Source organism: Podarcis gaigeae, assembly GCF_964106915.1.
Source record: "Podarcis gaigeae genome assembly, chromosome: 2".
Classification (NCBI taxonomy): domain Eukaryota; kingdom Metazoa; phylum Chordata; class Lepidosauria; order Squamata; family Lacertidae; genus Podarcis; species Podarcis gaigeae.
The window spans coordinates 120,065,227-120,091,342 of NC_139679.1; the positions used below are offsets into that span (position 1 = coordinate 120,065,227).

General features: G+C 44.9%; 1 protein-coding gene across 4 annotated transcripts; it reads left to right on the top strand.

Annotated features, from left to right (window-relative positions):
- Nucleotides 1–2,865: 2,865 nt before the first annotated feature.
- On the top strand, nucleotides 2,866–25,587 carry LOC310837620 (putative zinc finger protein 75C). 4 transcript variants are annotated; one of them, XM_083724508.1, is made up of 5 exons: nucleotides 2,866–3,110; nucleotides 4,386–4,906; nucleotides 22,500–22,623; nucleotides 23,519–23,604; nucleotides 24,761–25,587. In XM_083724508.1, exons 1-5 carry the CDS (start codon nucleotides 3,092–3,094, stop codon nucleotides 25,568–25,570), a joined length of 1,560 nt encoding a protein of 519 aa, XP_083580634.1. In that variant the 5' UTR covers nucleotides 2,866–3,091; the 3' UTR covers nucleotides 25,571–25,587. The 4 variants fall into 4 exon arrangements, with proteins under 4 accessions (XP_083580634.1, XP_083580636.1, XP_083580635.1 ...); XM_083724510.1 differs by having other exon boundaries at nucleotides 2,901–3,445; XM_083724509.1 differs by having other exon boundaries at nucleotides 2,901–3,066.
- The last annotated feature ends 529 nt before the right edge of the window (nucleotides 25,588–26,116 follow it).

Below are 26,116 nucleotides of genomic sequence, written 5' to 3' on the forward strand. Positions count from 1 at the left end.
TCCCACCTTGGGTGAAACAATTCCTGCATTGCAGGGGGTCGGACTAGATGACCCTAATGGTCCCTTCCAACTCTACCTTTCTATTCCATTTTTAATTAGTCCTATTTTATTGTATTTTTTCATATTTCATACTATTTAGGTTTTTTAAAAATATTTTTTTTCCATTTTAATTACATTTCCGATTTATTATTCATATTTGGGGGTTTTGTCCATTTTTATACATTGCACTATATTTTTATATTTTATTTTGCATGGTTTTTTCATTTTTACTTTTTATATTCTACTTAATGTTTAGTATTTTGTTCGATACTTATTTTTTAAAATGTAATTTACTGAATTATGTTGTATGTGTGCAACTATATAAGAGTATATATATACATAGAAAAAAACGAGGACATTCCGGAAATCCATTCAACTTCTGAAACGTTCGGAAACCAAGGCACAGCTTCCGATTGGCTGCAGGAGTGTCCTGCAGCCAATCGGAAGCTGCAGAAGCCATGCCAGACGTTCAGTTTCCAAGGCAAAGTTCACAAACCGGAACACCTACTTCTGGGTTTACGACGTTCAAGTCGGTGAAGCATGAGACTCTTAAGGTGGATCTACACACAGGGGGGGAACGCTATAAATAAGTCAGAAATTAAATTGTTATAACAAAATAAAAAAAAACCCTATGTAAAATCGCAAAGAATGCATTCCGGAAGTACGTTCGACTTCCGAAACATTCGGAAACCAAGGCACGGCTTCCGATTGGCTTCCAATTGCACAGGCGTGCCGGAAACAATAGCGGAAGCTGCATCGGATGTTTGGCTTCCAAAAAAAGTTTGGAAACCGGAACACTCACTTCCGGGTTTCAATCGTTTGGTAGCCGAAATGTATGAGTACCAAGGCGTCCGACAAACAAGGTACAACTGTACCTATGACCCCCTGAGCCATGGAACAACAGCTTGGTCTAGAGAGGAAGGGAGTTAGAAACAGATTTTTTAAAAAAAAAAAATGAATCCGATCCAAACTATGGAACTCTCTGCCTATTGTTATCAGACAGGCCCCGTCACTGCACTCTGTTTACGGGGCCTGCTATAAACATTTTCACTTAGCCAAGTCTGCTCAGATATGTAGAATGTTGGCACGTGTTTAAATCCTTTTTTAGTTTATCACTGATTTCATTTTTTAAAAAAACACTTGTTTTTTACTGATAATTTTATTGTTGTTGTTGTTGTAATCAAAAAGTCAAGCAGTATATAACTTTTAGGATTTATTTTTTAAAAATAATAAACAACCCACTTCTTTGGCTATGAAGTTTTTAGCGTGTGATGTTGTATTGTGGTTTTTACTGTGTGTGTGTGTGTTTGTTGGGAGCCACCCAAAGTAGCGCATAAATAATAATAATCCATGCATTGCGATAATAACCGTAACAACATGACACCCATTTGACAGGGATGCCCCAGCCACTGTGGGCAGCTCCCAACAAATTAAAAACATTAAGAAGTTTACATCATCCCTGCATTGCAGGGGGGTTGATCTCTAGAGAAGACCCTTGCTTTCCATCCAAATCTCTGACCCTGTGCACACACACACACCCGTTTTCTGTTTTTCGCAAGTCTTGGATTTTCAAGACTTGAGAGAGGGTGAGGGAGGAAGGTTTATTTATATATACAGTATGGTTATATACACAGTATGGTATTTAACATATACATAATTCATCATGCGAAAGGCTGGGCTGGATGAATCCCAAGACGGAATTAAGATTGCTGGAAGAAATATCAACAACCTCAGATATGCAGATGACACAACCTTGATGGCAGAAAGTGAGGAGGAATTAAAGAACCTTTTAATGAGGGTGAAAGAGGAGAGCGCAAAATATGGTCTGAAGCTCAACATCAAAAAAACTAAGATCATGGCCACTGGTCCCATCACCTCCTGGCAAATAGAAGGGGAAGAAATGGAGGCAGTGAGAGATTTTACTTTCTTGGGCTCCATGATCACTGCAGATGGTGACAGCAGCCACGAAATTAAAAGACGCCTGCTTCTTGGGAGAAAAGCAATGACAAACCTAGACAGCATCTTAAAAAGCAGAGACATCACCTTGCCAACTGTTATGTACTGAAGTTCTCACCCTGGGCCAGCAGGGGGATACTGTAGATAGTTTTCACTCAGGTCCACATCAATTATTTTAGGCGGGAAACCCTGGATTGTTGTTGCTACAATGTTGACAGCCGGCTGCCTATAAAAGCAGGCCGGCTGAGCTGTTTGCTGTTCAGTTCTGTCCAGCTTACAAATAAAGAGCTGCTCTGGAGAAATCGCTGTGTCATCTGCTATGTTCACCCACAACCTAACACCAACAAAGGTCCGTGTAGTGAAAGCCATGGTTTTCCCAGTAGTGATGTATGGAAGTGAGAGCTGGACCATAAAGAAGGCAGATCACCGAAGAATTGATGCTTTTGAATTATGGTGCTGGGGGGAGACTCTTGAGAGTCCCATGGACTGCAAGAAGATCAAACCTATCCATTCTGAAGGAAATCAGCCCTGAGTGCTCACTGGAAGGACAGATTGTGAAGCTGAGACTCCAATACTTTGGCCACCTCATGAGAAGAGAAGACTCTCTGGAAAAGACCCTGATGTTGGGAAAGATGGAGGGCACAAGGAGAAGGGGCGATAGAGGATGAGATGGTTGGACAGTGTTCTCGAAGCTACCACCATGAGTTTGACCAAACTGCGGGAGGCAGTGGAAGACAGGAGTGCCTGGCGTGCTCAGGTCCATGGGGTCACGAAGAGTCGGACACGACTAAACGACAATACTGTTGCTGCTTGGACAACAAAGGGTTAAATGCTCCGATGCTTGGAGGCAGCTTCCTAGAGAGGAAGGAAGTTGGCGGGAGGAGGCTCTTGGTCCTCCGAGTGTGGAGGCCCCGCCCCCTCCAGCCTGGCCGCTCGCTCCTTGGAGACTGGGGCGCCCGGAAGATGCAAAGGAGTTGTTTGCTGCTGCTCATTGCTTCGAGCCGGGATAAAGTTTTCCCAGCGCAGTGGAAAGAGTTTCCCTTGGTGTTTCCAGCTTCAGGAGGGGGTCTGGTGAGCCCCCTCCCCATTTTCCCCCATGCAGAGGCGCAGTGGAGGCTAGAAAGTGGGGAGGGGGCGGGTGGGAAGACCCCTCAGAAGGGTGACTTGGGGAGAAAGGGCTTAAAAGCTGCCCTGCACTGAGACAGAACAATGGGGCCACCTAATATTGTCGACACTGGCTGGCAGCAGCACTCCAGGGTTTCAGGCGGGACGGGGAGGGCATAGATTCATAGAATTGCAGAGTTGGGAGGAAGGAAAAGCGTTCTCCCCATATTTAGTTCCCTGCTTGATTTATCCAGCTGCCCCATAGCAGAAGTACTGTTGGAAGGCAGTGCGGTGTAGTGGTGAGAGCAGAGCTTTCTAAATTGTGTCACTCGGCTGCAGTGTGTAGGTGTGTCTTGTGAACGCTTCTCACATTCCTCCTGGGGCTGGAAAGGGTTTCGTTTAACCTCTGGTTTGCTAGTAAAACTGAATCAACGTGTCAGGAAATGATACACGTCTTAAAAAGTGTGTGTCCAACATGAAAAGTTTGGAATGCTCTGGGTTAGCGTGTCAGACCAGAATAAGGGTTCAAACCCCCCACTCCATCACTGGGTGACCTTTGGCAGCCTCACAGGGTCGTTGTAGGGATTAACTGAGGAGGGGGGCGAACCATGTGCCTCTTGGAGAAAAAGTCGGGATATAAATGCAGTAAATGAGATATTCTGCTGACTTGCAAAAGAATGATGGAGGGGCCAGCCAGATGGAGATGTCAGTTGCCAACCATGGCATCCAGAGATCTCCACATGGCCGAAACGTGCCCAGGGGCTTTCTAACACTGATGTGGGGGTAGCAAGACATCCCCACAAGGAGAGCGAAGGCACCCTTGGCTAAGAGCAGGGCCAGGGATGTGGGGAAGAAAAGGCAGGGGAGTGCCTGTGAGGAGGGGCTGAGGGAAATAATATTTCCAATAATATTTGTTGAAGACTGGTAAGACAGAAAACAGGGCTGCCAGACAGTAAGTGGATCCACAGACAGATAATTCTAGTTGCGTCCCCATTTGATACCATTTTAAACGGCCACAGCTTGCCCCAGAGGATTCTGGGAGCTGACGTCTGTTAAGGGCTCTGGGAGCTGTTGGGAGATCCCCTATTTCCTCACAGAGCTGCAATTCCCAGAATTCACTGGGAAGGGGGTTGATTCCTGCATTTGCAGGGGGTTGGGCTAGATGACCCTCAGGGTCCCTTCCAGCCCTACACCTATGAATTTTAAGCCCCTCTGGGAACTGTAGCTTTGTAACTCTTAACATAGTAAGAGTTTTCCCCTCACAGACCATCTCAATATTTTTGCAGGGTTTGGCTTCCTCCCCACCACCACCACATGCGTGGCCAATCTTTGCTGTGAGACAGACTTTAGCAGAAGTGACCCTTCAGCCATGTTGGAGCAGGAGCCGAAGTTGCGGGACCAGGGAGAAACAGGTCCTGAAGCAGGAAGGAGCACCGATACCGTCGGATGTGGGCGCAGCGGGGAATTCTGGGACGGAAATGTGCGGAAGGTCATAATCAAGGAGGAGACCCTCTGCTCAGATGTGCCGTGCCAGCACTTCAGGGGGTTCTGCTACCAGGAGGCTGAGGGACCCCGGGAAGCCTGCAGCCAACTCCACCATCTTTGCCGCGAGTGGCTGAAGCCAGAGAGACACACCAAGGCTCAGATGCTGGACTTGGTGGTTCTGGAGCAGTTCCTGGCTGTCCTCCCCCCGGAGATGGGGAACTGGGTGAGGAGATGCAGAGCGGAGACCAGTTCCCAGGCGGTGGCCCTGGCCGAAGGTTTCCTCCTCAGCCACCAAGAGGATGTGAAGCAGCAACAGCAGCAGGTGAGAAGTGTTCATACCTCAGGGTCCCAATTCAGGTTTGACAGGCTCCAGACCACCAGCCTTGGAATCTGGAACCCGGCCTTGGTCCAATTCTGCAGTTCTTGTTCCTCCGGGATAAACCATAATCTCCAGATTCTCAGGTGTCATTTTTCTTTTTTTAAAAAAAGTAAAATTCCTAGTGTTTTAAGAAACCGAGGCAAAAACATAAACACAATTCTTCCATTTTTTGGTGAGAAATTAGCCCGCTTCAGCCGTAACGGGATTTTCTTTGACTACCCCACACTGGAAAAAATCTGCCCCAGAAAAATTTTCATGAACACACATGTGTGTGTGTGTGTGTGTGAGAGAGAGAGAGAGAGAGAGAGAGAGAGAACAGAAAGAATAGAGCAGGGGAGATGGATTTGGGGTGGGAGGGATGAATGTGTGAATCGTGAGAGGTTTGTGTGTGAGAGACCATGAGTATGGTGTGGTCACCTTGTAAAAAGGTAAAAGGTAAAGGACCCCTGGACAGTTAAATCCAGTCAAAGGTAAGTGGTCTAAACCACTGAGCCTCTTGGGCTTGCCAATCAGAAGCTCGGCAGTTCAAATCCCTGCGACGGGGTGAGCTCCCGTTGTTCTATCCCAGCTCCTGCCAACCTAGTAGTTCAAAAGCATACCAGTACAAGTAGATAAATAGGTGCCACTGCGTCAAGAAGGATAGTGGTGTTTCTGTGCACTCTTGTCTTCCATCATGGTGTTTCATTGTGCCAGAAGTGTTTTAGTGGGGCAACCTTTGAAGGTGACCCGGAAACTACAACTAATCCAGAATGCAGCAGCTAGACTGGTGACTGGGAGTGGCTGCCGAGACCACATAACACCGGTCTTGAAAGACTTACACTGACTCCCAGTACGTTTCCGAGCACAATTCAAAGTGTTGGTGCTGACCTTTAAAGCCCTAAACGGCCTTGGTCCTGTATACCTGAAGGAGCATCTACACCCCCATCGTTCAGCCCAGACACTGAGGTCTAGTGCCGAGGGCCTTCTGGCGGTTCCCCCACTGTGAAAAGCTAAGTTACAGGGAACCAGGCAGAGGGCCTTCTCAGTAGTGGCTCCTGACCTGTGGAACGCCCTCCCACCAGATGTCAAAAAGAAAAGCAACTACCAGACTTTTATTTTTTTTTTTTTTTTTAAATATTTTTATTAAGGATTTTCTTGTTTTACAGAAGTGTAGTGCCTCGTATTTTTTTCTTCTTCTTCCATGTAACGTTTTTACAAATCCGTTTCATTTGTTGAGGCATTAGGGGGAGAAGAAAACAGAAAGAAAAAAGAAAGGGGGGGTGGGGAGAGGGAGGATGGATGGGGGTGGGGTCGGGTGGCGGTGTTTCTATTATGTTTAATGTATGTAGAGTTTGGTGTCAGCGTTGCTTGTGTTGTTCACTTGTGTTCCTTTGGTGGTGAGAGAGGTTGGGGTTGGCTTAGGGTGTGATTGTTTGCTTGTGATTGGCTGTGGTGATCTTTCATGTGTGAGTGAGGTGGGTGGGTGTTTTGGATCAGGTTAGCCATATTGATTTGTATGCTGTTGGTGGATTATTGTCATTGTCCTGTTGGGCTGTGTATGTGATAAAGGGGAGCCATACCGGGGTGAAGGCGTCTTCTTCTGTTTGTCCCCGTGTCAGTTTCAGTTTATTAGTTAATTTTTCTAGTAGGGCTGTTTCCCATACTATTTGGTACCATTGGTCCATGCTTACTCCTGACAGGTCTCTCCAGTGTCTGGTTATGATGTTTCTGGTTGCTGAGAGCAGGTGGGTTATAAGTTCTTTGTGGTGTAAATGGGCATTGTTGTCTTGGAAGATGTTTAGTAGGGCCAATTCTGGGGTGATGTCTATTACTTGCTTAGTTATTTTACATATTTCTTGTATGGCTGTTGTCCAGAATAGTTGAATTTTGGGACACTCCCACCACATGTGGAGGTATGTGCCTGAGGAGGTGCACCCTCTCCAGCATTTTGGTGAGGTTCCTGGGTGTATTAGCGCTAGTTTCCTTGGTGTTAAGTACCACCTGTAGGTGAGTTTCAGTGTGAGTTCTTTTCTTTTTGTTGATATGGATTTAAAGGGGGGTTTAGACCACATTCTGGTCCATTGAGTGGGGTTAATCTCATAGCCTATGTCATTCTCCCATTGTTTTTTGATTGTGTCTAGGGGATTTGCGGGATTTTGGAGTAGTATTTTGTATATTGAGGATACCGTCCCTTTACCATTTCCCTTTGTTGTTAGGAGGAGGTTTTCGAAGGTTGTCAGGGGCCTAGTTGCTGCTGATTTTACTGTTGGGTTGTTTAAGAAGGCATGTAGTTGGTGTTGTGTTAACCAGGTCATTTGGGTGTCTTCTAGTTTGTCTTGTATTTCTTGTGTTGACAAGGGTTTGTTATTTTTATAAAAGTCTATTAGGCGATATAAGCCTTTGGTTCGCCAGGTTTTTGTCTGGAGGTTTTGTGCTGCATGGTAGAATAATGGGTGGTACGCCAGGGGGATTAGTGGGGATGGGGTTGGGGATAGTTTGCCTATTTGTGTTTTCCATGCTTTGAGCATGGTCTGTGTGTACCTGTTAAGTGTTGTGGGAATTTTCTTTAGTTTGTTTGGGAGGAGTGGGTATGTTGTGGTGCAGGTGTTTTCAATTGTATCCCTCTCTAGGTGTACCCATTGTTTTGTCTCATCTTCTAGTATATATGGGATTATATGGCGTATTTGGTTGGCATTGTAATATGCTTCTATGTTGGGGATTCCCCATCCTCCTTCTGAGGTGGGGAGGTGCAGGTATTTGGGGCTTATTCTTGGTTTTTTATGTGAGAAGATGAAAGAGTGTAGTTTTCTCTGCCAACTGCGAAGTTGGGTTGAGGGGATCCAGATTGGGAGGGTTTGGAATAGGTAGGTTAGTTTTGGGAGTGTGATCATTTTGATCATGGCTATTTTGTCTGAGAGAGTGAAATTCGTGTTATTCCATCTCTTTAGGTCTTTGTTAATTTGTTGCCACAGGGGCTTGTAGTTGTGGAGGTACAGTTTATTGAGGTTTCTGGTTATTTGTACCCCTAGGTATCTGAACTTGGTGTGGCAAAGTTTTATTTTGGTGACCTTCGTGAGTTCTTTTTGGGTGTGAGGAGGGGTGTTGAAGCACATTGCTTCTGACTTTGTAAAATTTACCTGTAGGCCCGACACCATTGCAAATGTGTTGAGTTCTCTGATTAGGGAGGTTGCTGTGCTTATGGGGTCTGGTGTTGTGACCATTAGGTCATCTGCAAAGAGCCCTAATTTATAGGTTCTGCCTTTTATTTCCACTCCCTTGATGTCTGTGGCTGCTCGGATGCGGATTGCTAAGGGTTCCAGAGCCAGGATAAATAAGAAGGGAGACAGTGGGCATCCTTGTTTCGTGCCTCTTTGGATAGCTATAGTATTAGAATCCATATTGTTAGTTCTGCATTTTGCTGAGGCTTGGGAGTATATTTGTTTGAGGATTTGTAGGAAGTTGGGGCCAAATTTCATGTTAGTTAGTACTGCTAATATGTATTTCCACTCCAAGCAATCAAAGGCTTTGAGGATGTCTAGGGACATAATTGTCAATGGGAGTTTGGTTGCCTTGCTGTGTTCGATCAGGTTCAGTAGTTTCCTGATGGGGTCTGTTATATTGCGGCCAGGGACAAAACCAGTCTGGTCTGGGGCTATTAACTTGTGTAGGAAGATTTTTAGGCGGTTGGCCAAGATTGATGTGAATATCTTGTAGTCTTGGTTTATTAATGAGATTGGACGGTATGATTCTACTTTGAGGCTGTCTTTTAGTGGTTTTGGGATGGAGACTATTTTGGAGTGGGTCCAGGTTTTGGGGATGGGGGCCCCTTTTATGATGTCGTTGAATAGGCGGGTCATGTAGGGCATCAAGGGTTCTTTGAATTTCCTATAGAATTCTGCTGTGAAGCCATCTGGGCCTGGGGCTTTGTGTGGTTTCAGGTTTTTGAGGACCGCATCTATTTCCTCTGGGGTGATAGGGCTGTCCATGAATTCCTGTTCCTCATCAGTTAGGGTAGGCATGGTCAGTCCTGCTAGAAATGTTCTGATTTCCTTCTCTGGTGGGTTATGGGAGGTGTATAGGTTGGAGTAGAATTCTGCAAATTCTGAGGTTATTTCTTCGGGGGAGAATGTTATGTTGCCGTCTTTTTTGGTGATGCAGTGTATTCTTGTTTTGAGTGCTTTTTTCCTACATCTATTTGCTAGTAATCTGGAGTTTTTCCCTCCATATTCGTAGAAACGTTGTTTAGAGTATAGAATGTTGATCATTGTTTTGTTAATTTCTAGGGAGTCTAGTTCTCTCCTTTTTTGTTCTATAAGTTTGAGGAGTTTTTTAGATCCTGTTTGTTTGTAGCGTGATGAGAGGGCTGTGATGTCTTGTTCTATTTTGCTAATTTTTGAGGAGGTTTGTTTTTTAAGGAATGTTTTCTCTTTTATGCAAGCTCCTCTGGTGACCGCTTTCATTGCGTCCCATAGGAGGGGGGTTGTTATATTGTTTACATCGTTTTCCTTGAAGTAGTTTTGGAGGGTTTTTGTGAGGCTCTCTCTAATTTGTTTGTTTGTAGTTAGGATGGGACTGAAGGACCATGATGGGGTGGTTTGTGTTCCTTCTCCTATTTTAACGATGACTTCTACTGGGGCGTGATCTGTGATTTTAATGTTACCTATGTTTGTTGATTCCACTGAGGGGATCAGACCCTGTGTGAGTAGAATGCTGTCCAGTCTGGACACTGTATCATGGCGTCCCGATTGGAATGTATGGCTGATGTCTCCCGGGTTTTGCTCACCCCAAATGTCGTAGAGACCCCTGTTTTTTAGCATTTTTAGTAACTTGTAAGAGTTCCTAGTTGTTGGGGGTTTCCTTTGGAGGAAGGTTGCCCATGGGGTTGTGGGGTGGATATCTTTCAGGGATAAACCTTTCATATTTAGATTGAGGTCCCCTCCTAGGATTGCTTCCCCTTCAGAGAAGGAGAGGAATTTGTTTAGTGTCTTCTGGAAGAATTCTAATTGTTTCGTGTTTGGGGCATATATGGAGCCGATTGTCAGTTTGATTTTGCCATCTAGTGTCCCTTTAGCGAAAATGAATCTGCCTTTTTTGTCCTTGAGGACTGTTGTGGCAGTGAAGTTCAGGTCTCTACTGAGTATTATGGCTACACCACGAGCTTTCCCTGAGCCTTGTGCGACCCACTGTTGACTGAAGCGGGGGTCGCTCAGGAGTTTGCTGCCTTTGGGTGGGTTGTGTATTTCTTGTAGGAAGGTGATGTGTGGTTTCATGGTGTTTATGTATGAGGTGATGCGTTTTCTTTTGATGGGGTTTCCCAGCCCCCTCACATTTAATGTAATTGCTTTTAGGTTAGCCATCTTGCTTATCTATTATGTGGGGCGATTCCCTGCCAACCCGTTCGGGTTGTCTTGTGTCTCTCTCTTCGTGTTGTTTAAAGAACCAGTGGGGTTGCGCTGACCTAGGGTGTGGTGGGTGGGGGGCTAGTGGGAGTAGAGTGAGATTTGGGTTAAAGAGTAGGGGGTAAGTTGTAGGGAGTTTCCTATATGTAGTCATATAGGTGTTTGTTTGGGGTATTTTGGGCCATCTGGCATTTAGCCGGTTGGTCCTAGGTCTCAGCTGGTGTGGAAGGCCATGTTCAAGGACAGGCCATCCCCCCTGTTGTCTGCGATAGGGGGTGATCAGCGAGACAGTGTGAAGTGACTTTGTAACGTCGCTGTCAGGTATAAGGTTCGTAAGCAATGTTGCCAATGTTATAAGCAACATTGTTGGTGTGTTGGGGTGGGGATGTGGGTGCTGGTACGCTCTGGTGCCACCATATTGCTGGTTGGGTATCAGATTTTAGCCTGATTGTGGGTTGTGTTATTAAGGTTGGAGTTGTTTTTCCTTAGTATGGAGTATGAGGATGTTGAAGGTGTGGGTGATGGGGAATGTGGTTGAGGTCGTCTGGACTGGTGTTGGGGTGGGGGTTTCTGTGGGGGTGCGGGGCTGGGGGGGATGTTGATGGTGTTAACTAAATCTATGTTTTGGGGGGGGAGAGAGAGGGGGAAAGGGGGGGAGAAATCACCAGTCCTTCGGTTTGTGGGTTTTTTTTCCTAGTTGCTTCATTCAGCTGCAGTTGTTGTTGTTGTTGTTGTTGTTGTTGTTGTAGGGTTGTCCATCTGCGATTAATTGGTTTGGCTAATCTTGGTCTGGTTTCTTGTGTCGTATGGCCGGCGGGACGGTTCTGAGCGTTGTGCTTGCCTGTATTGGTTTGCGTTGTTCTGCCGCTTCTGTTGTTTCTTTTTGCTCTGTACCGTCGTCCAGTTGCTTGCTGTTGTTTCCTCGTGGTTGGGGCTGTCACTTGGTGGGTTTGTCGGTTGCCATTCCGGTGGGAGGTCAAGTTCAAGGTTCTTTAGTAGTTGCAGGGCCTCAGGTATGTTGGTAACCATGTGTTGTGTTGTATTGGTTGTTACAATGAGACGGAAGGGGAAGCCCCATCGGTATTTGATCCCTGCTTGTTGGAGACGCTGGGTGCATGGGCGCAGGCTTTTCCTCCGGTTTAGAGTATCCTGAGATAGGTCCTGTAGGGCCAGAATGGGGGTTTCTCCATATCGAAGGTTGGTTGAGTTTCTGAGGTTGTTCCATACCTCTTCCTTCTTTTTGTAGCGCGTGAAGCATACAATGATGTCTCTTGGGGGGGCGCTGAGTTTTGGCATAGGTTTTAGGGCTCTGTGAGCCCTCTCCAAGTCATCTGCCTCAAGTTTCAGGCCTGGGATTGTGTTTTTCAGCCAGCGTATAATTAGGTCTGTTGGGCTTTTCTCCTCTGCTTTTTCAGGAAAGTTGCGGAAGCGGATGTTACAGCGTCTATTGCGATCTTCAAGGTCGGCTTGCTTAATTTTCATCTCTCTGTGTTCTGCTTCCATTTGGTTTACCAGTTCGTCCAGTTTCTTGTTCACACGTGCGTTCTCCTCCCGGTATTGCTCTATTATTTTTTCTTGCATTTGGTTTTTGTTCTCTAGAGCTTCCACTTTGGAGGTTAGATTGTTGATTAGTACCTGCATGGGAGCCATTGTGGCCTTCAGTGTTTCTTCTAATCTTGCTTCCATTTCCCTCAGATCTCGTTTCGTTATTGGGTGGTCATCATCTTGAAGGGGAGTGGCCATCTTAGCATTGTTTGCCATCTCCCTGGTTGGTGTCATCTCAGTCTCCCTGATAGTTTTGGTTTGAGGTTGGCTTGGCGTCCACTTGGGGTAGGGCGTGTGGTGGTTAGGAGTTGTGCCAGTGGTGATTCCGGGGTATTGTTGGGTTGTTGAGCTGATCAGGCTTTGTTGGCTGGTGGCTTTTACAGAGCGTTTGGATTAGGCGGTCATTTGTGTCACTTCTAGCCTGTGTTTTAAGAACTTCTCTTGGGTTTTCTGTAGTTGCCTCAGCGGTGCCGCCGAGGCTGGGGGGGAGGGCAGGTAAGCAGAGGTGGGTAGACTAACGGACAGACAGTTCATATAAAGGGAGGGGGGTTAGCAGGTAGAGATGCAAGAGATTAGAGGGGTGGGGCCAGGGGGAATATGTGTTTAGGAGGGGGTTGTATATACCCAAAAGGGGTACTGGGGTCCAGTTAAGGTGGAAATTGGGGTTGGGAGTGCGCTTAGAAACAGAGACAGACAAATAGGCTATATGTAAAGGGTGGAGGGAGAAAAGGGAAGAAGAAGAAGAAGAAAGAGAGAAGAAGGGGGGAGGCGGGGGGAGAGGGGAGATTGGAGTAAGAGAGAAGAGAGAGAGAGAGACAAAAAGAGTTGAAAGAGAGGAGAGATGGTACAGTAATATCAGAGGTATTAGATTGCAGCAGTAGTTTTAGCTATAGTATGAGGGGGCAAATTATGATAGGGTGATATGAATGTGTTTATGTGTTTCCTTTAGGGGAAGGGGGGGATAGAGAGAGGGTGGAGGGAGAGAGAATGAGAGGAGGAGGGGGAAGGGTGGGGGAGGGAAGGAGAAGAAAAGAGAGGGGGAGAGGGGAGGAGGGAGGGAGGGTGAGCTGCTGCAATGGTATGGGGGAAAGTCTTATTTTAAAAGAGGGGGTGGGGGGAAAGGGCTCCCCTCTCAAAAACAAACTGACGGACAGGCTAAAAAAGGGGGGGGGGTTGATTTTAAAAAATAAAAGGGATAGAGAAAAAAAAATTGGGGATGGAAAATGAAAGGTGGGATAAGGGGAAAAAATGAGGAGGGGTGAAGAGAGAGAGGGGAGAGCAAAAAGGGAGAGAAAAATAAAAGGGGGGAGTTGAGGGGGAGAGTATCAGTAACAATAGCAGTGATCTAGAGGAAATTTTTGTTTTAAAAGAGAGTGGTGGTCGTAGCTGGGGGCGAAAGATTCCCCCCTCAAGAACAAGCCAACAAATAGACAAGAACGGGCTTTAAAAAGAGAGAGGGGAAAAATGTGTGGTTTTAAAAAAAAAAAAAAATAAAATAAAATAGATAATAATATTTCCTCCTAATTATTGTTATTATTTTTTATTTGTAAAAAAGTAATTAAAAATGTACAGGTAAAAGATAAAAATGAGAATTAAAGGTAAAAAAAAGGGGGTTGTCTTTAGATAGATAGATAGATAGATAGAGCTTTTTATTTAAAAAAGAAAATAAAAATGAGTAAAGTATAGGTAAAAGAGGATAGGTAAAAGAGAGTGGAAAGTCTGGGGCGAAGTGGCAGTCCCAGGAAATGGCCTGTGATGGTTCAGGGCTGTTTTCTGGGTACTGCCATTTTAATTCTTAAGAGGGGAGTTTGAGGTGAAAATAAAATGAGGTTTAAATTGAGGGTGTGTGTGTGTGGAAAAGTGTGTCTTTAAATAGTGTGTAGAAAAGATAGAAATAAAAATAAAGATTCAAATAAAGGGTGGCTGCAGCAGCAGTGGCCCCTCTTTTAAAAAGAAAAATGATAAAAGTAGGTATATGGGGGGGGGGAATAAAAAAGGATTTCTTTTTAAAAAAGGGGGAGAGGGGTAGTGTAGCAGGAACCCCCCCACCCCAATCATTCTGTTTGTATAAACTTCACACTCACACACTACATACGCCACATTTCTGTTATAAATTCATAGAAAATCAACCATACATTGGATTTGCACTGTTCCATTTTTATTTTACTCCCTATGACAAGAACTAACAAAGGGGGGTGACTTAGTCAGCCATAATCCCTTCACTGTCTCAGCACATACACTGGAGCCCTGCCCATGCCAACCCTGATGATCCCAGACAGAAGACAATCAAGATCACAAAGAACCTGCATATGGGAGTGGATTCGACATGGACTGAAACAAAGGACACTGATCAGATCTTCCCTCAGGGGGCAGGAAACTGCAAAATCCCCTTTGTCTCCTAGAAATTCCTGGAAGGGGAGGGGGGAAGGAGGAACCAGCCAGGTGACAAGACACTCAAGTTACCACCAACTCCTCCCTCAGCCCCTCCTTTCTGTAATGTATGCCTCCCACAACCCCTCCTTTCTGTAATGTATGCCTCCCTCAGCACCTCCTTTCTGTAATGTATGCCTCCCTCAACCCCTCCTTTCTGGGGGTGGGCTAGACCTAGAGGAGGGGAATTTCAAAAGTTTTTATAAGACCTTGCACACTATTCTTCTGGGTCTTTCCTCTCTCCTGCACGTGAGGGGAATACCCTGTTGCAACAGTTCAATAAAGGCCAAGCCTACAGGCTGCTGTTTTGCTCCAAGTTATCCTGGTTGGTGTCTTTGTTTTGTCCAAGGGAGCCCTCAGATTTTTCCTGTAACAGTTTTTGGCGACCGTGCTCAGGGACACTTGGTTCTCCTGCAAAGGTGAGAGGGGAGATAGAGGGGATCGGGCGCCACTGGGCAACCTTAGCCCAGGGATCCTTCTTCCTCTCCCTGTCTCCTCTTTGCGGGCGGTAATCAATCGTCACCAAAAGCCCAACCAGGGGGAGCAAAGGCAAGGTCAAGCCGGCTAAAAAAAAAAAAAAAGAAAAAGGATCCCGGGATCCGCGGGGGACATCTTCAAACGTGAGTATGGTTTGAAGTAAATACATTGGGAGGGGGGTGGAGAAGCAGTGTCCCCACGACAGCCAGACTTTCCTTCTTTCATTTCTGGCGTAGCCCCTCGGAGTCGGCCGGGTACGCTTTAACTCTGCCCTTTTCTACCCCGATTCTCCCCTTCGGAAAGTGGCCAGGAGATCGCGGAACTTTACTGTCTGGCGTTACCTCTCGGAGTCGTCTGGGTACGCCAAAACCTTTCTCTTTCTCTCCCCTCAATTTCTTACGCGGAGTGTGACCGGGGAAATTGTGGCACCTTTTACTGTTTTCCGGCGTTACCTCTCGGAGTCGTCTGGGTATGCCAAACCCTTTCTCTTTCTCTCCCCCCAATTTCTTACGCGGAACAGGTCTGGGGAAATTGTGGTACTTTTACTGTTTTCCGGCGTTACCTCTCGGAGTCGTCTAGGGACGCCTTAATCTCTCTATCCCTTTTCTCCCCCGTTTTCCGTCTTGGAATTGAGTCCGGGAAAGCGTGGCTCTTAGTTATTTCTCTGACGTTCCTCCCTCGGAGTCGTCTGGAGGCGTCCTTCAAAGAAAAATTCTCCTCCTATCCTTTTCTCCCCCGTTTTCCGTCTTGGAATTGAGTCCGGGAAAGCGCGGCTCTTTACTGTTTTTCTCTGACGTCCCTCTCTCGGAGTCGTCTAGAGGCGTCCATCCAAGCTTTCTCTCTCTCTCTCTCTCTCTCTCTCTCTCTCTCTCTCTCTCTCTCTCTTCTTGTCTATTATGCAAACAAAGCCGCCCCTGCTGCCTGGCGACCTTTGTTAGGGATGACCCGGGTACGTCAGAACGCAAGGTTGTTTGTTTCCTTTTCAAACCTTCATTTTCTCGGGCCTTAATCTGGCATTGCACTGCGCAAGCGTCCAGTAGGGGTTCCGAACTTAGTCTCAAAGGCTAGGCAGGAGGCTGTCGTGGAGGGTAGAGGGGGGAATTGGGGCCCCACACTAGGGTTAGTCTTGTAAGCAGCGCTGAGGTAAAGGAATTCCGGGTAGAGAGACCCGTGGTTTGAGGTTCCGGGCAGAGAGACCCGTGATTTGAGGTTCCGGGCAGAGACCCGTGGTTTTGTTTCAGGTTCAGGTTTGAGATTTCCAGAAATTAATTCGTGGTTTATTGATAAGTAGGAATTGTGTTAGTCAAGGGTACTTTGAGTACTGAAAGGATCCTTTTCTGTCCCCCCTTTCTTTCCCATTGCCCCTCCTCCCTTGTGTGTGTGCGTCCACTCTTTCTGTCTTTAGCGTACTTCGTTAATGAAAAGAAAAGAAAAAAGCCTAATAATAACATATGAGAGAATGGGAGCTCACTAAACACCCTAACTGGACTCCTCCTGGCGACAAGGCTTCCATGAAGCCTTTTGCCCCAGAGAGGATTCTAATATGCCCCTCCAGCTTGTCATTTCCAATTAAAATAAATAAATAAAATAAAAATAAAGGGGCAAAATGGTCTTTCCAAGTACAAAGTACGAGACCATTGTAACTTTTAGTGGGTGGATTAGGCCCACCACCTGGAACCCAGGGCACAGTGGCCACCCCAGGAATCCTTCAACAAAATCAGGGTTTGAACCCTTAGGGAGAGCTGAACACATCAAATTTGTGGTGTTGAACTATAACCTAAAGCTAGAACATGAAACCGTAAATTTAATGGTGCTCAGAAGGCAGTAGATATAATAACAGCCCAGCCTGAGAGCCCACGCATTTGAGATCTTAGTTTCTCAAAAAAAGAGGGGAAAAAAGAAAAAAAGGATAAGAGATGTACTAAAGGATTTGGAAATATTTCAAGGGTTTGTGTTTACATTGGCTCCGGCATCCACAGACTGTTCTTAAATGCACATAGTTTTAAATTGCAAGCATGCTTCGAAATTTTAAATCTAAGGAAGCCATGTTGGGCCTCATCAATCTTAAACAGGACCAATAAATAAATAAATAAAAATCATTAGAATGAAGTGTGCAAATGTTTGTTCTTTGAGAGAGGCTCCAAGGAGTCTTCCTCCGAGTAGCTTGAGTAAGGAGCATGATTTTAAGTTGATGGTAGATAATGTTATGTTGCAACGTTTGAGTTTATGAGTTTATATCTGTGTTCCAGTATTTTTTCCCAGTATTTTGAGATGTGCTGTGAAGGAACTAATGTTTCTGCTGCAAAAGCCTAGTAGAGCCAACTGCTCTCTCAAGCTAAAATGCAGTGTATGTATTTCATTAAGCGTCCGCCTATGAAAATGTGTTCTTTCTAAGAAAATTTGTATTAAAATTGGTATTAAATGTAGAGGCTTCCATAGCCAGCAAAATTGTCTATCTGAGTCCAGTCCTGATATCAGTCTTCCTGGCCTCTTTTCTTAAAAAAAATGCCCCTTTGTTTCATTCTGTCTCTTTCAGGGTTTTTCCCCCCTTCTCCTTCTTACTTCTGTGCCAGGTAAATTTACTCCCAAGTAAGCTTCCTTTAAAGGAAACTGCAAGGGGGGGGCATAGATTAGGCTTACTATTCCTCTGCAAGTTCAGGAAAAACTCACTTTTGTATTCCTTTTAAATCAAATCTATGGCTGTTTTAACTATGCTTTATAAGAGATCCTCTCCCTCTTAGGAAAAATGTTCACTTCAATCTTCCTTTAAAGATAATTTCTCTAGGAACTTGAAGCAAACTCACTCAAACGTATCTCAAGATCTGCTAAAACGGTTCTGTGTAAAGTTGGCTACTTTTCTTTTCCTCTTCCTTAGTACATGATAGGAGCATAGATGTTTCCTTTCCCAGTTGAGAATCTGTACTTAAATGTATATGTCTTTTTGGTAGTGCAAATCTTGCTTTGAAATCTTGCTATGAACACTGTATTTAGGGTTGGACTAGATGACCCAAGGGTCCTTTTTAGCTCTCCCAATTTGTGGCTGTGTGGAGGGCCATGTGTCTGCAAGCATGTGATGAGTTGAAATTCAGCCCAACTTTGCTCTTTGTTTTACTTTTAAAAAGGTGAGAGGTAAAATCTGTGATGTTTTGAAGCAGAACTGGTAATTTCAAGCATTTGAGTGATTACAGTGTTTATCATTTTCTCTACTATTAAAAAAAATCAAACTTCAAAGTCAATTCAAAGTTTAAGCACATAAAATACATATGGGTCTTGACCATTAATCCTGTAAATAAAGGGCAGAAAAATTTGTCTGCAAATGGTAAGGCTAAAATGACTGAGAATGTTAAAAAAATCCTATGAATTCTGACTCTCTGGCCATTTTCCCCATATATAAGGGCGTGGCATTGTTCCACGAATGGCCAGAGGGATATCAGCCCTTTCCTGTACATAAAGGAAGCAGTCCTTTTGCTTGTTTGGTGAATACTTAAATTGCTGAGTTTCTCTTTTTTTGTTTAAAAAATCTAACCCTATTTTTAAAATCTACTCCATACCCTTCATTCCCTTTATTCAAATGGTAATTTAGCCAAAAGATTCAACATTTTCAATAGTATAAAAGGTTTGCTGAGACATGAACTCTGCACATGCACAGAGGCTAGATCAGCAAAAAAAAAGGGGAGAGAGAGATAGAGAGAGGAAGGAGGGGGAACTGTAGGGAGTGAGAGGAGCTTGGGCTGCAGGGGGAAATTTATCCAAATTTCCTTATGTAAAACTTGGAGCCACTGAGGGAAATCACCCTTAATGTGTCCTTTGCTCCAGGGGCTTTGCAAGACAAAAGGTGTGCCAAGTTTCAAATCTTAACATGATTAACATGCCAAATTCTTTTCACAGGTAAATTTCAAAGCACTCCCCCCCCCCAAGGGATTTAAATCACAGACTTTGTGTGCATTTTAGGAACAGCATTTCCTGACAGGCTTCTCACATGAAATAATTTTTCCCTTTTAACAGGATATGTGAACCCCGATAACAAAGTGTTTGTCCCTTCTTTTCTCCCACAGCAACTTTCTTTCCTGTTCTGTGGAGCAAGTCAACAAGTCTGAATCCCTGACACTTTAAGTGACAAATAATCTCTTTTCATTTATTTGATCAGTTTTTCCATGATGTCTATGAAATTAATCGAAGCACAACCAAATATTGTTTGTGGAATGGTATTTGTTTACACTTTGCCTGATCATTTCTTATTAATTCTGTCATTTTGGCTAGTTCAAGGTACTTGCACAACTTTAAATTGCCATTCATTTTCTTGGTATTAAGTCATTTCCCAGTATTTTGCTATTAACATTCTAACTGATGTTGTCACATCAAGAAACACTCTTTTATTTTCATTTGGGATTCCTTGAAATTGTGTGTCTTAGCATTTATTTATTTTTCGTTCCTCATAGGTCATTGTGTGTGCGTGTGTGTGTTTTATTATTATTTTTGACCTTGTATTTTTTTTTACAGTGAAGGAAAGCAAACAAACTTAGCAGATAATAACAGTAATTATATGAAAATGTGATAATAAGATTGAGATGAGTAGAATGCTTAACATGCTAAGATTTTATTATTTGCAGCTAATAACTCAAGGAGATTTTCTTGGGGAGGGGGTTTTTGCTCTTCCCTTTTCTAACTGTCTTTTTAAGTCCCTAAAAAAACAAAAACAAAAAAAAAACTTAACCCCTTGCAGGATATCACTTCTACAGATGTGCAATAATGAAAAAGCAGCAACAACCCCCCAACTCAGTTCTTCGCCATCACAAGACCTGCGACAACAGAAGACACCAAAGTTTACAGAGTGGCCACAGCTATCTCTTTCAAAAGATATAGACTGCCGGGGGAGTGGGGCTGACAAAGGGGGGTGGAGTTGAATTGCAAGGACATTTTCTGACTTTCTGAAATGTGTCTGACGGTGTGTTATTTCCACAAAAGGGGAGGGGGCTATTTTTGTGACTATTTTTGTGTGTAATTGGTTTTGTGTTTTATGTCTTGTTGCTTACACCCCAGTGGAGGATTCTCATGCATTTTATGCTTTTTCTACAGATCAGGCTATTATGTAGTCCAATGTTTAGAATTAGATAAATTTATAACCACATTTAGTTGTTTCACCTGGCACTCTGCCAACTTCCCTACCCATTTTAAAAATGTGCTAAACTCACTTTACCAAGGAGACGCTTCTAAGATACATGAAGGTGGATATGCTTCGGTTTAGCAGGAATGATCCCTTATAGAGTTAAATTGACTTATCTGGACAAGTGCCCTTTTAAGAATGGTTTTCTTTTAACAGATTGGTTTGAAGAGCTGAGAACCATGGGGCAAGATAAATTCAAATTGGACTCACTTTGAATTGGGCAAGTGTATCCAGGCTGCAAGTAGCTTTTTGGTCCTTAAAGTGCAAGTGAGCAACTTCCCATGACTGCAAGACGAATAATAAAACTCCATAGGAAGCCAAGGTAAGGACATTTCCCTCAGGACGTGTCCAAACCTGTGGCAGCTGTGGTGAGTGCCAGGCAACATGGTTAATATGAAAGCCCTAAGGGGATTCACCAGGGATTGCTACTACTGTTACACCAGGCCGTGTGAGACCACAGAAGAGCTACCTTGACACCTGAGAACACAAAAATGGTGGGGGGGCAAAGCAAACTGCATTTTCAGTCATCAGTGGACCTTCCTGCTAAATGTAAAGCATATGCCACTATTGAGAGAAATATTCCTTCCAAGGTACTAGAATACCACAAGTAACTGAGCAACAAAATATTAATTTTACATGATATCCTATGTCTAACTATGTGCACTGTTACACCATTATATTTCTATACAAATATGCTTAAGAAACATGACATCCAAGTCCCTTTCAACTTCACATGGACACACGCATCTGGGACGGAGAAAAGCAGGTTAATATTTACCACCTTAAATTGTGCGGAGAAAAGGATTGCAAAGTAACCACCTTTGCAATCTTATCTCCGAAGGGGGGAACTGTAGCAGGAACCCCCCCACCCCAATCATTCTGTTTGTATAAACTTCACACTCACACACTACATACGCCACATTTCTGTTATAAATTCATAGAAAATCAACCATACATTGGATTTGCACTGTTCCATTTTTATTTTACTCCCTATGACAAGAACTAACAAAGGGGGGTGACTTAGTCAGCCATAATCCCTTCACTGTCTCAGCACATACACTGGAGCCCTGCCCATGCCAACCCTGATGATCCCAGACAGAAGACAATCAAGATCACAAAGAACCTGCATATGGGAGTGGATTCGACATGGACTGAAACAAAGGACACTGATCAGATCTTCCCTCAGGGGGCAGGAAACTGCAAAATCCCCTTTGTCTCCTAGAAATTCCTGGAAGGGGAGGGGGGAAGGAGGAACCAGCCAGGTGACAAGACACTCAAGTTACCACCAACTCCTCCCTCAGCCCCTCCTTTCTGTAATGTATGCCTCCCACAACCCCTCCTTTCTGTAATGTATGCCTCCCTCAGCACCTCCTTTCTGTAATGTATGCCTCCCTCAACCCCTCCTTTCTGGGGGTGGGCTAGACCTAGAGGAGGGGAATTTCAAAAGTTTTTATAAGACCTTGCACACTATTCTTCTGGGTCTTTCCTCTCTCCTGCACGTGAGGGGAATACCCTGTTGCAACAGTTCAATAAAGGCCAAGCCTACAGGCTGCTGTTTTGCTCCAAGTTATCCTGGTTGGTGTCTTTGTTTTGTCCAAGGGAGCCCTCAGATTTTTCCTGTAACAGTAGGAAGGGGTTAAAAAAGGGTTTTGTTTGTTGGTTGTTGTTTTTTATAGAAAAAAGGAGAAAAGAAGGGGGTAGTTTCTTCCTTTCTGTGATCTCCTTTGTCATGCGGCTTTGCATGGAGGGGTAGGCTCTGGTCGGCTCAGCCACGTGTTTTTTCGCAGCGTCCTTTGCCTTCCCGTGTTCACCTACCTCCCCTCTTCCTTGTCGGCAAAGCTAGGGCTCCTCTTTCTTTCTTTCTTTCTTTCTTTCTTTCTTTCTTTCTTTCTTTCTTTCTTTCTTTTTTTCCCTTCTTCCTTCCCCCTTCTCTTTTTCTCCCTCTCTGCGTTAGCTCCACTGTCTTCCTGGATTTGGAGCTCCTCTCGGCTCTTGGGGGGGGTCGGGTGCCTTTCCGGCTCAATCAAGGTCGTGGGGGGGTGTTTTGGCTCCCTTGAAAGACGCCCCGGGCACACCCTGTTCCTCTCCGTTGGCAGTGTTGGCAGCAGCAGACCTGGGAGCCCAGGAATCGGCCAGACAGAGCCTTTCACTCTGGCTGGCTTCAGGAGCTCTTTTCTGCTGCTGCAGCCGCCATGCTGCCTCCGGAAGTCCCCCCAACTACCAGACTTTTAGAAGACATCTGAAGGCAGCCCTGTTTAGGGAAGCTTTTAATGTTTAATAGGTTATTGTATTTTAATATTCCGTTGAAAGCCGCCCAGAGTGGCTGGGGAAATCCAGACAGGTGGACAGGGTATGAATAATAAGTTGTTGTTGTTTTTGTTGTTAGTCATGCTGGCTGCATGACCCAGAAAGCTGTCTGTGGACAATCGCCGTGACACTGGAAAAACCAACCACCGCTTTTAAACAGAATGGCCCTCAGAAGCCTTTTCTAATCCACACTCACGCATCCGTATTGCAAGCCTATCCGGTCTTTGTATTTCAGGACCTGTTTGCAGAAGAAGCCACTGACTTCTCCAAGGTACAGAATGCGGCCCCGGTGGACTCTCGGCAGAGGCTTCTGACCAAGTTGATTAAGCAGGAGGAGGACGAAGACGCCACTTTGCGGAGTAAGGGCTAACAGGATAAAATATCAGCTTGGTCTTCCTCTCAACACGGCGGCTCCATGCTCTCGCTCCACAATCTGAGGCAGTACATTCCACTGAATAACAGTTGTTGGGGATCGCAAGCAGAGAGGATGCTGTTGTGCTTAGTTTCTGCTTGCGGGGGCGCTTTCTGTAGGTATCTGGTTAGCCACCTTGAGAACAGGATTTTGGGCCAGGCCAGACCAACACATTTCACTAGGCACATGTTAGTAATTTGTTGTTGTTGTTTTTTAAATAGTTTTTATTTGATTTTACAAGTTAAGCAAATAATAACAATACAACCATACACATTCACATTTACAGGTTCCTCCAACTCTCCAGAATTTCCACCTCACCTTCATTGGTCCTTTTCTACTGCATCTTTACCAATAATCTATATTTTATATAATTCCATTGTCTCCCTAGTACTTGCTACATTACAAGTGTTATTAAAATCCTGCTAATATTTTCATCTGCTTACAGTGGTCTCCAAGATAACTTAATCAATGTTCCCCATTCTTTTTTAAAGTTTGGTCTTCTTGGTTCCTGAGCTTTCCAGTCAGTTTTGCCATTTTGGCACAGTCCAGCAGTTTAATTTGCCATTCTTCTCTGCTAGGGACTTTATCTTCTTTCCATCCCTGGGCTAATAGCATCCATGCCGCTGTCGTCGCATACATAAAAAAGTATTTTCTGCTCCCTTAGAATATCAGCACCTATTAATTATTAATTCCTAATAAAAAAACTTCTGGGTTTTAAAAAAGTAATAATTTGAACATTTGTTTCATCTCATATATCATTTCCCAGAATGCTTTTATTACATTTACAACAGATACTTGATAGCAATTCCTTGACCATCCTTATATCTTTGTACCCCTCATAGGAGATGTGCCAAGTATGCCAGTTATACGTTCTACCTCATCTCTCCCTTCCGGTCCGATGGAAATGGTTTCTGGGCAACCGGATCAGGTAAGAGGCGGGATCTCTGAAGTGACAGCCCTGGGATTCTCGGGCTTCCTCTGCCTGCTGCCCGTCTCCCTCTTCCTGAAAGAATCTGCGTCTTTCCCTTTCCATCAGTCAGAATTGCCCACTGCAATGCCACTCCCTAAAGACCCAATTCCCCCATTATTCCCTGGAGGAATCAGCTGTTGGACCACTCTTAGCAGCGGCAGAACTGTCAAGGGACACATACAAAGAGTTAATGCTTTGCTTATTGTTTTATTTATTAAATTTATATCCTGCCCTGCATCCAAAGTTCTCTGGGCGGTTCACAAGAGAAAACTTTCTTATCTGTTTAGAGCTGCCCTGTATCCTTGTACTTTTGTCCTTGCAGGCTGCGACACCTCATCGTTTAAAACTTTTGATTATTTCCCCCCTGTTCTTACGTTTGCCCTTTTGTTGTTGTTGTTAATAAAATAAATGTTATTACTAATCATTTGAAAAAAGAAATTGGAAAAACCTCGCACTAAACCATGGTTCGTTCTAACCATAGTTTAGAAACCAAGCTATGATTCAATACAGGCTAACCGTGGTCTAGAGCAGTGGTTCCCAACCTTTTTTTTTGGCCATGTCCCACCTAAGCATCTCTAAAATCCCCCCCCCCCCCCCGTGACATATAATTCTTATTACAGTGGTACCTCGGGTTAAGAACTTAATTCGTTCTGGAGGTTCATTCTTAACGTGAAACTGTTCTAAACCTGAAACACCACTTTAGCTAATGGGGCCTCCTGCTGCTGCCACCACGGCGCGATTTCTGTTCTCATCCTGAAGCAAAGTTCTTAACCCGAGGTACTATTTCTGGGTTAGCGGAGTCTGTAACCTGAAGCGTCTGTAACCCGAGGCACCACTGTATTCAAAAGGTGAACTCCTATTCATGTGGAGGAAGGCTAAAAGGCCATTAACTGTTAATAACTCATTCTAAAATTTCCCCCCTTAAAAATCAAATTGCCCCCCTGTGGGAGGTGTGCCCCACATTGGGAACCACAGGTCTAGAGAGTTTCTGTTGCATTAACTGTTAAGAGAAATAGGAACTGTTACATTCTCTCTCTCTCTCTCTCTCTCTCTCTCTCTCTCTTTCTCTCTTTGTTTCCCTCCCTTCCTTCCTTCCTTCCTTCCTTCCTTCCAGGTTTCCTTTGAGGAAGTGCCTGTACATTTCACCGAAAATGAGCGTGCCCTGCTGCATCCAGGCAAAATCACCTTGCACCGCAAAGAATCCATGGCTGAGAATTCTGGGGTTGTGGCCTCTCAGCCTAAGTGCCCGAAAATCTCCGGCGGGAAGAGGACTTTAACTGACCACCACCAAGGAAATCACGCGGGGAAGAAACCGTACACCTGCCTGGAGTGTGGGAAAAGCTTCACACGCAAGAGGAGCCTCACTATCCACCAGAGAAATCACACAGGGGAAAAGCTGTACAACTGCTTGGAGTGCGGAAAGGGCTTCACGCAGAAGGGGCACTTTATTACGCACCAGAGATCCCACACGGGGGAGAAGCCCTTCCAGTGCTTGGAGTGCGGGAAAAGCTTCGCGCAGAAGGGGCACTTCACGGCCCATCGAAGATCCCACACGGGGGAAAAGCCGTACACGTGCCCCGAGTGCGGGAAGAGCTTCACGCAGACAACACACCTCTCCACACACCTGAGATCTCACACGGGGGTAAAACCGTACACTTGCTTGGAGTGCGGGAAAAGCTTCAGCGTCAAGGCGACGCTTCGATCCCACCAGAGATCTCACACGGGGGAGAAACCCTACAAATGCCCGGCGTGCGGGAAAAGCTTCAGCATGCTTGCGAACCTTAGGAGACATGAGAGAATCCACGCCGGGGTGAAGCCGTACAAATGCTTTGAGTGCGGGAGGAGCTTCTGTAAGAAGGCCAGCCTAACTGACCATCAAGTAAGTCACACAAAGGAAGAACAAGCGATGTACAAATTCTTTTAAATAAAATGAAACCTCCACGCCCAGAGGGGAAAGCTTTGCGCAGAAAAAAAACCTTGCCGTACGTCAGATGAGTCACACAAGGGGGAAAGCCACATAAATGCCGGCTATTTGGGGAAATAATTACAGGAAGTGCATCGCTCCTCATTGATGAATCAACACAATGTAGAAAGCACACAAATGCACAGAGTGTGGAAAAAGCTTTCCTTGGAAGACGAGCCTCACTGCACATCAGAGAATCCACCTTAGAAAGTCAAGAGGGTAGAATGACCTTCAGGTCTAATAAGGCCCTTGAATCAGTTTCCAAACAGCTGATGGGGTGAATGAACTGACAATATGGGGGATACTACAGTGGTGCCCCGCAAGACGAACGCCTCGCAAGACGGAAAACCCGCTAGACGAAAGGGTTTTCCGTTTTGGAGGCGCTTCGCAAAACGAATTTCCCTATGGGGTTGCTTCGCAAGACGAAAAAATCTTGCGTCCCCCCGGGGGTTTTTTTCGCTTTTCCCCCCTTTTCCTAAGCCGCTAAGCCGCTTAACAGCTGATCCG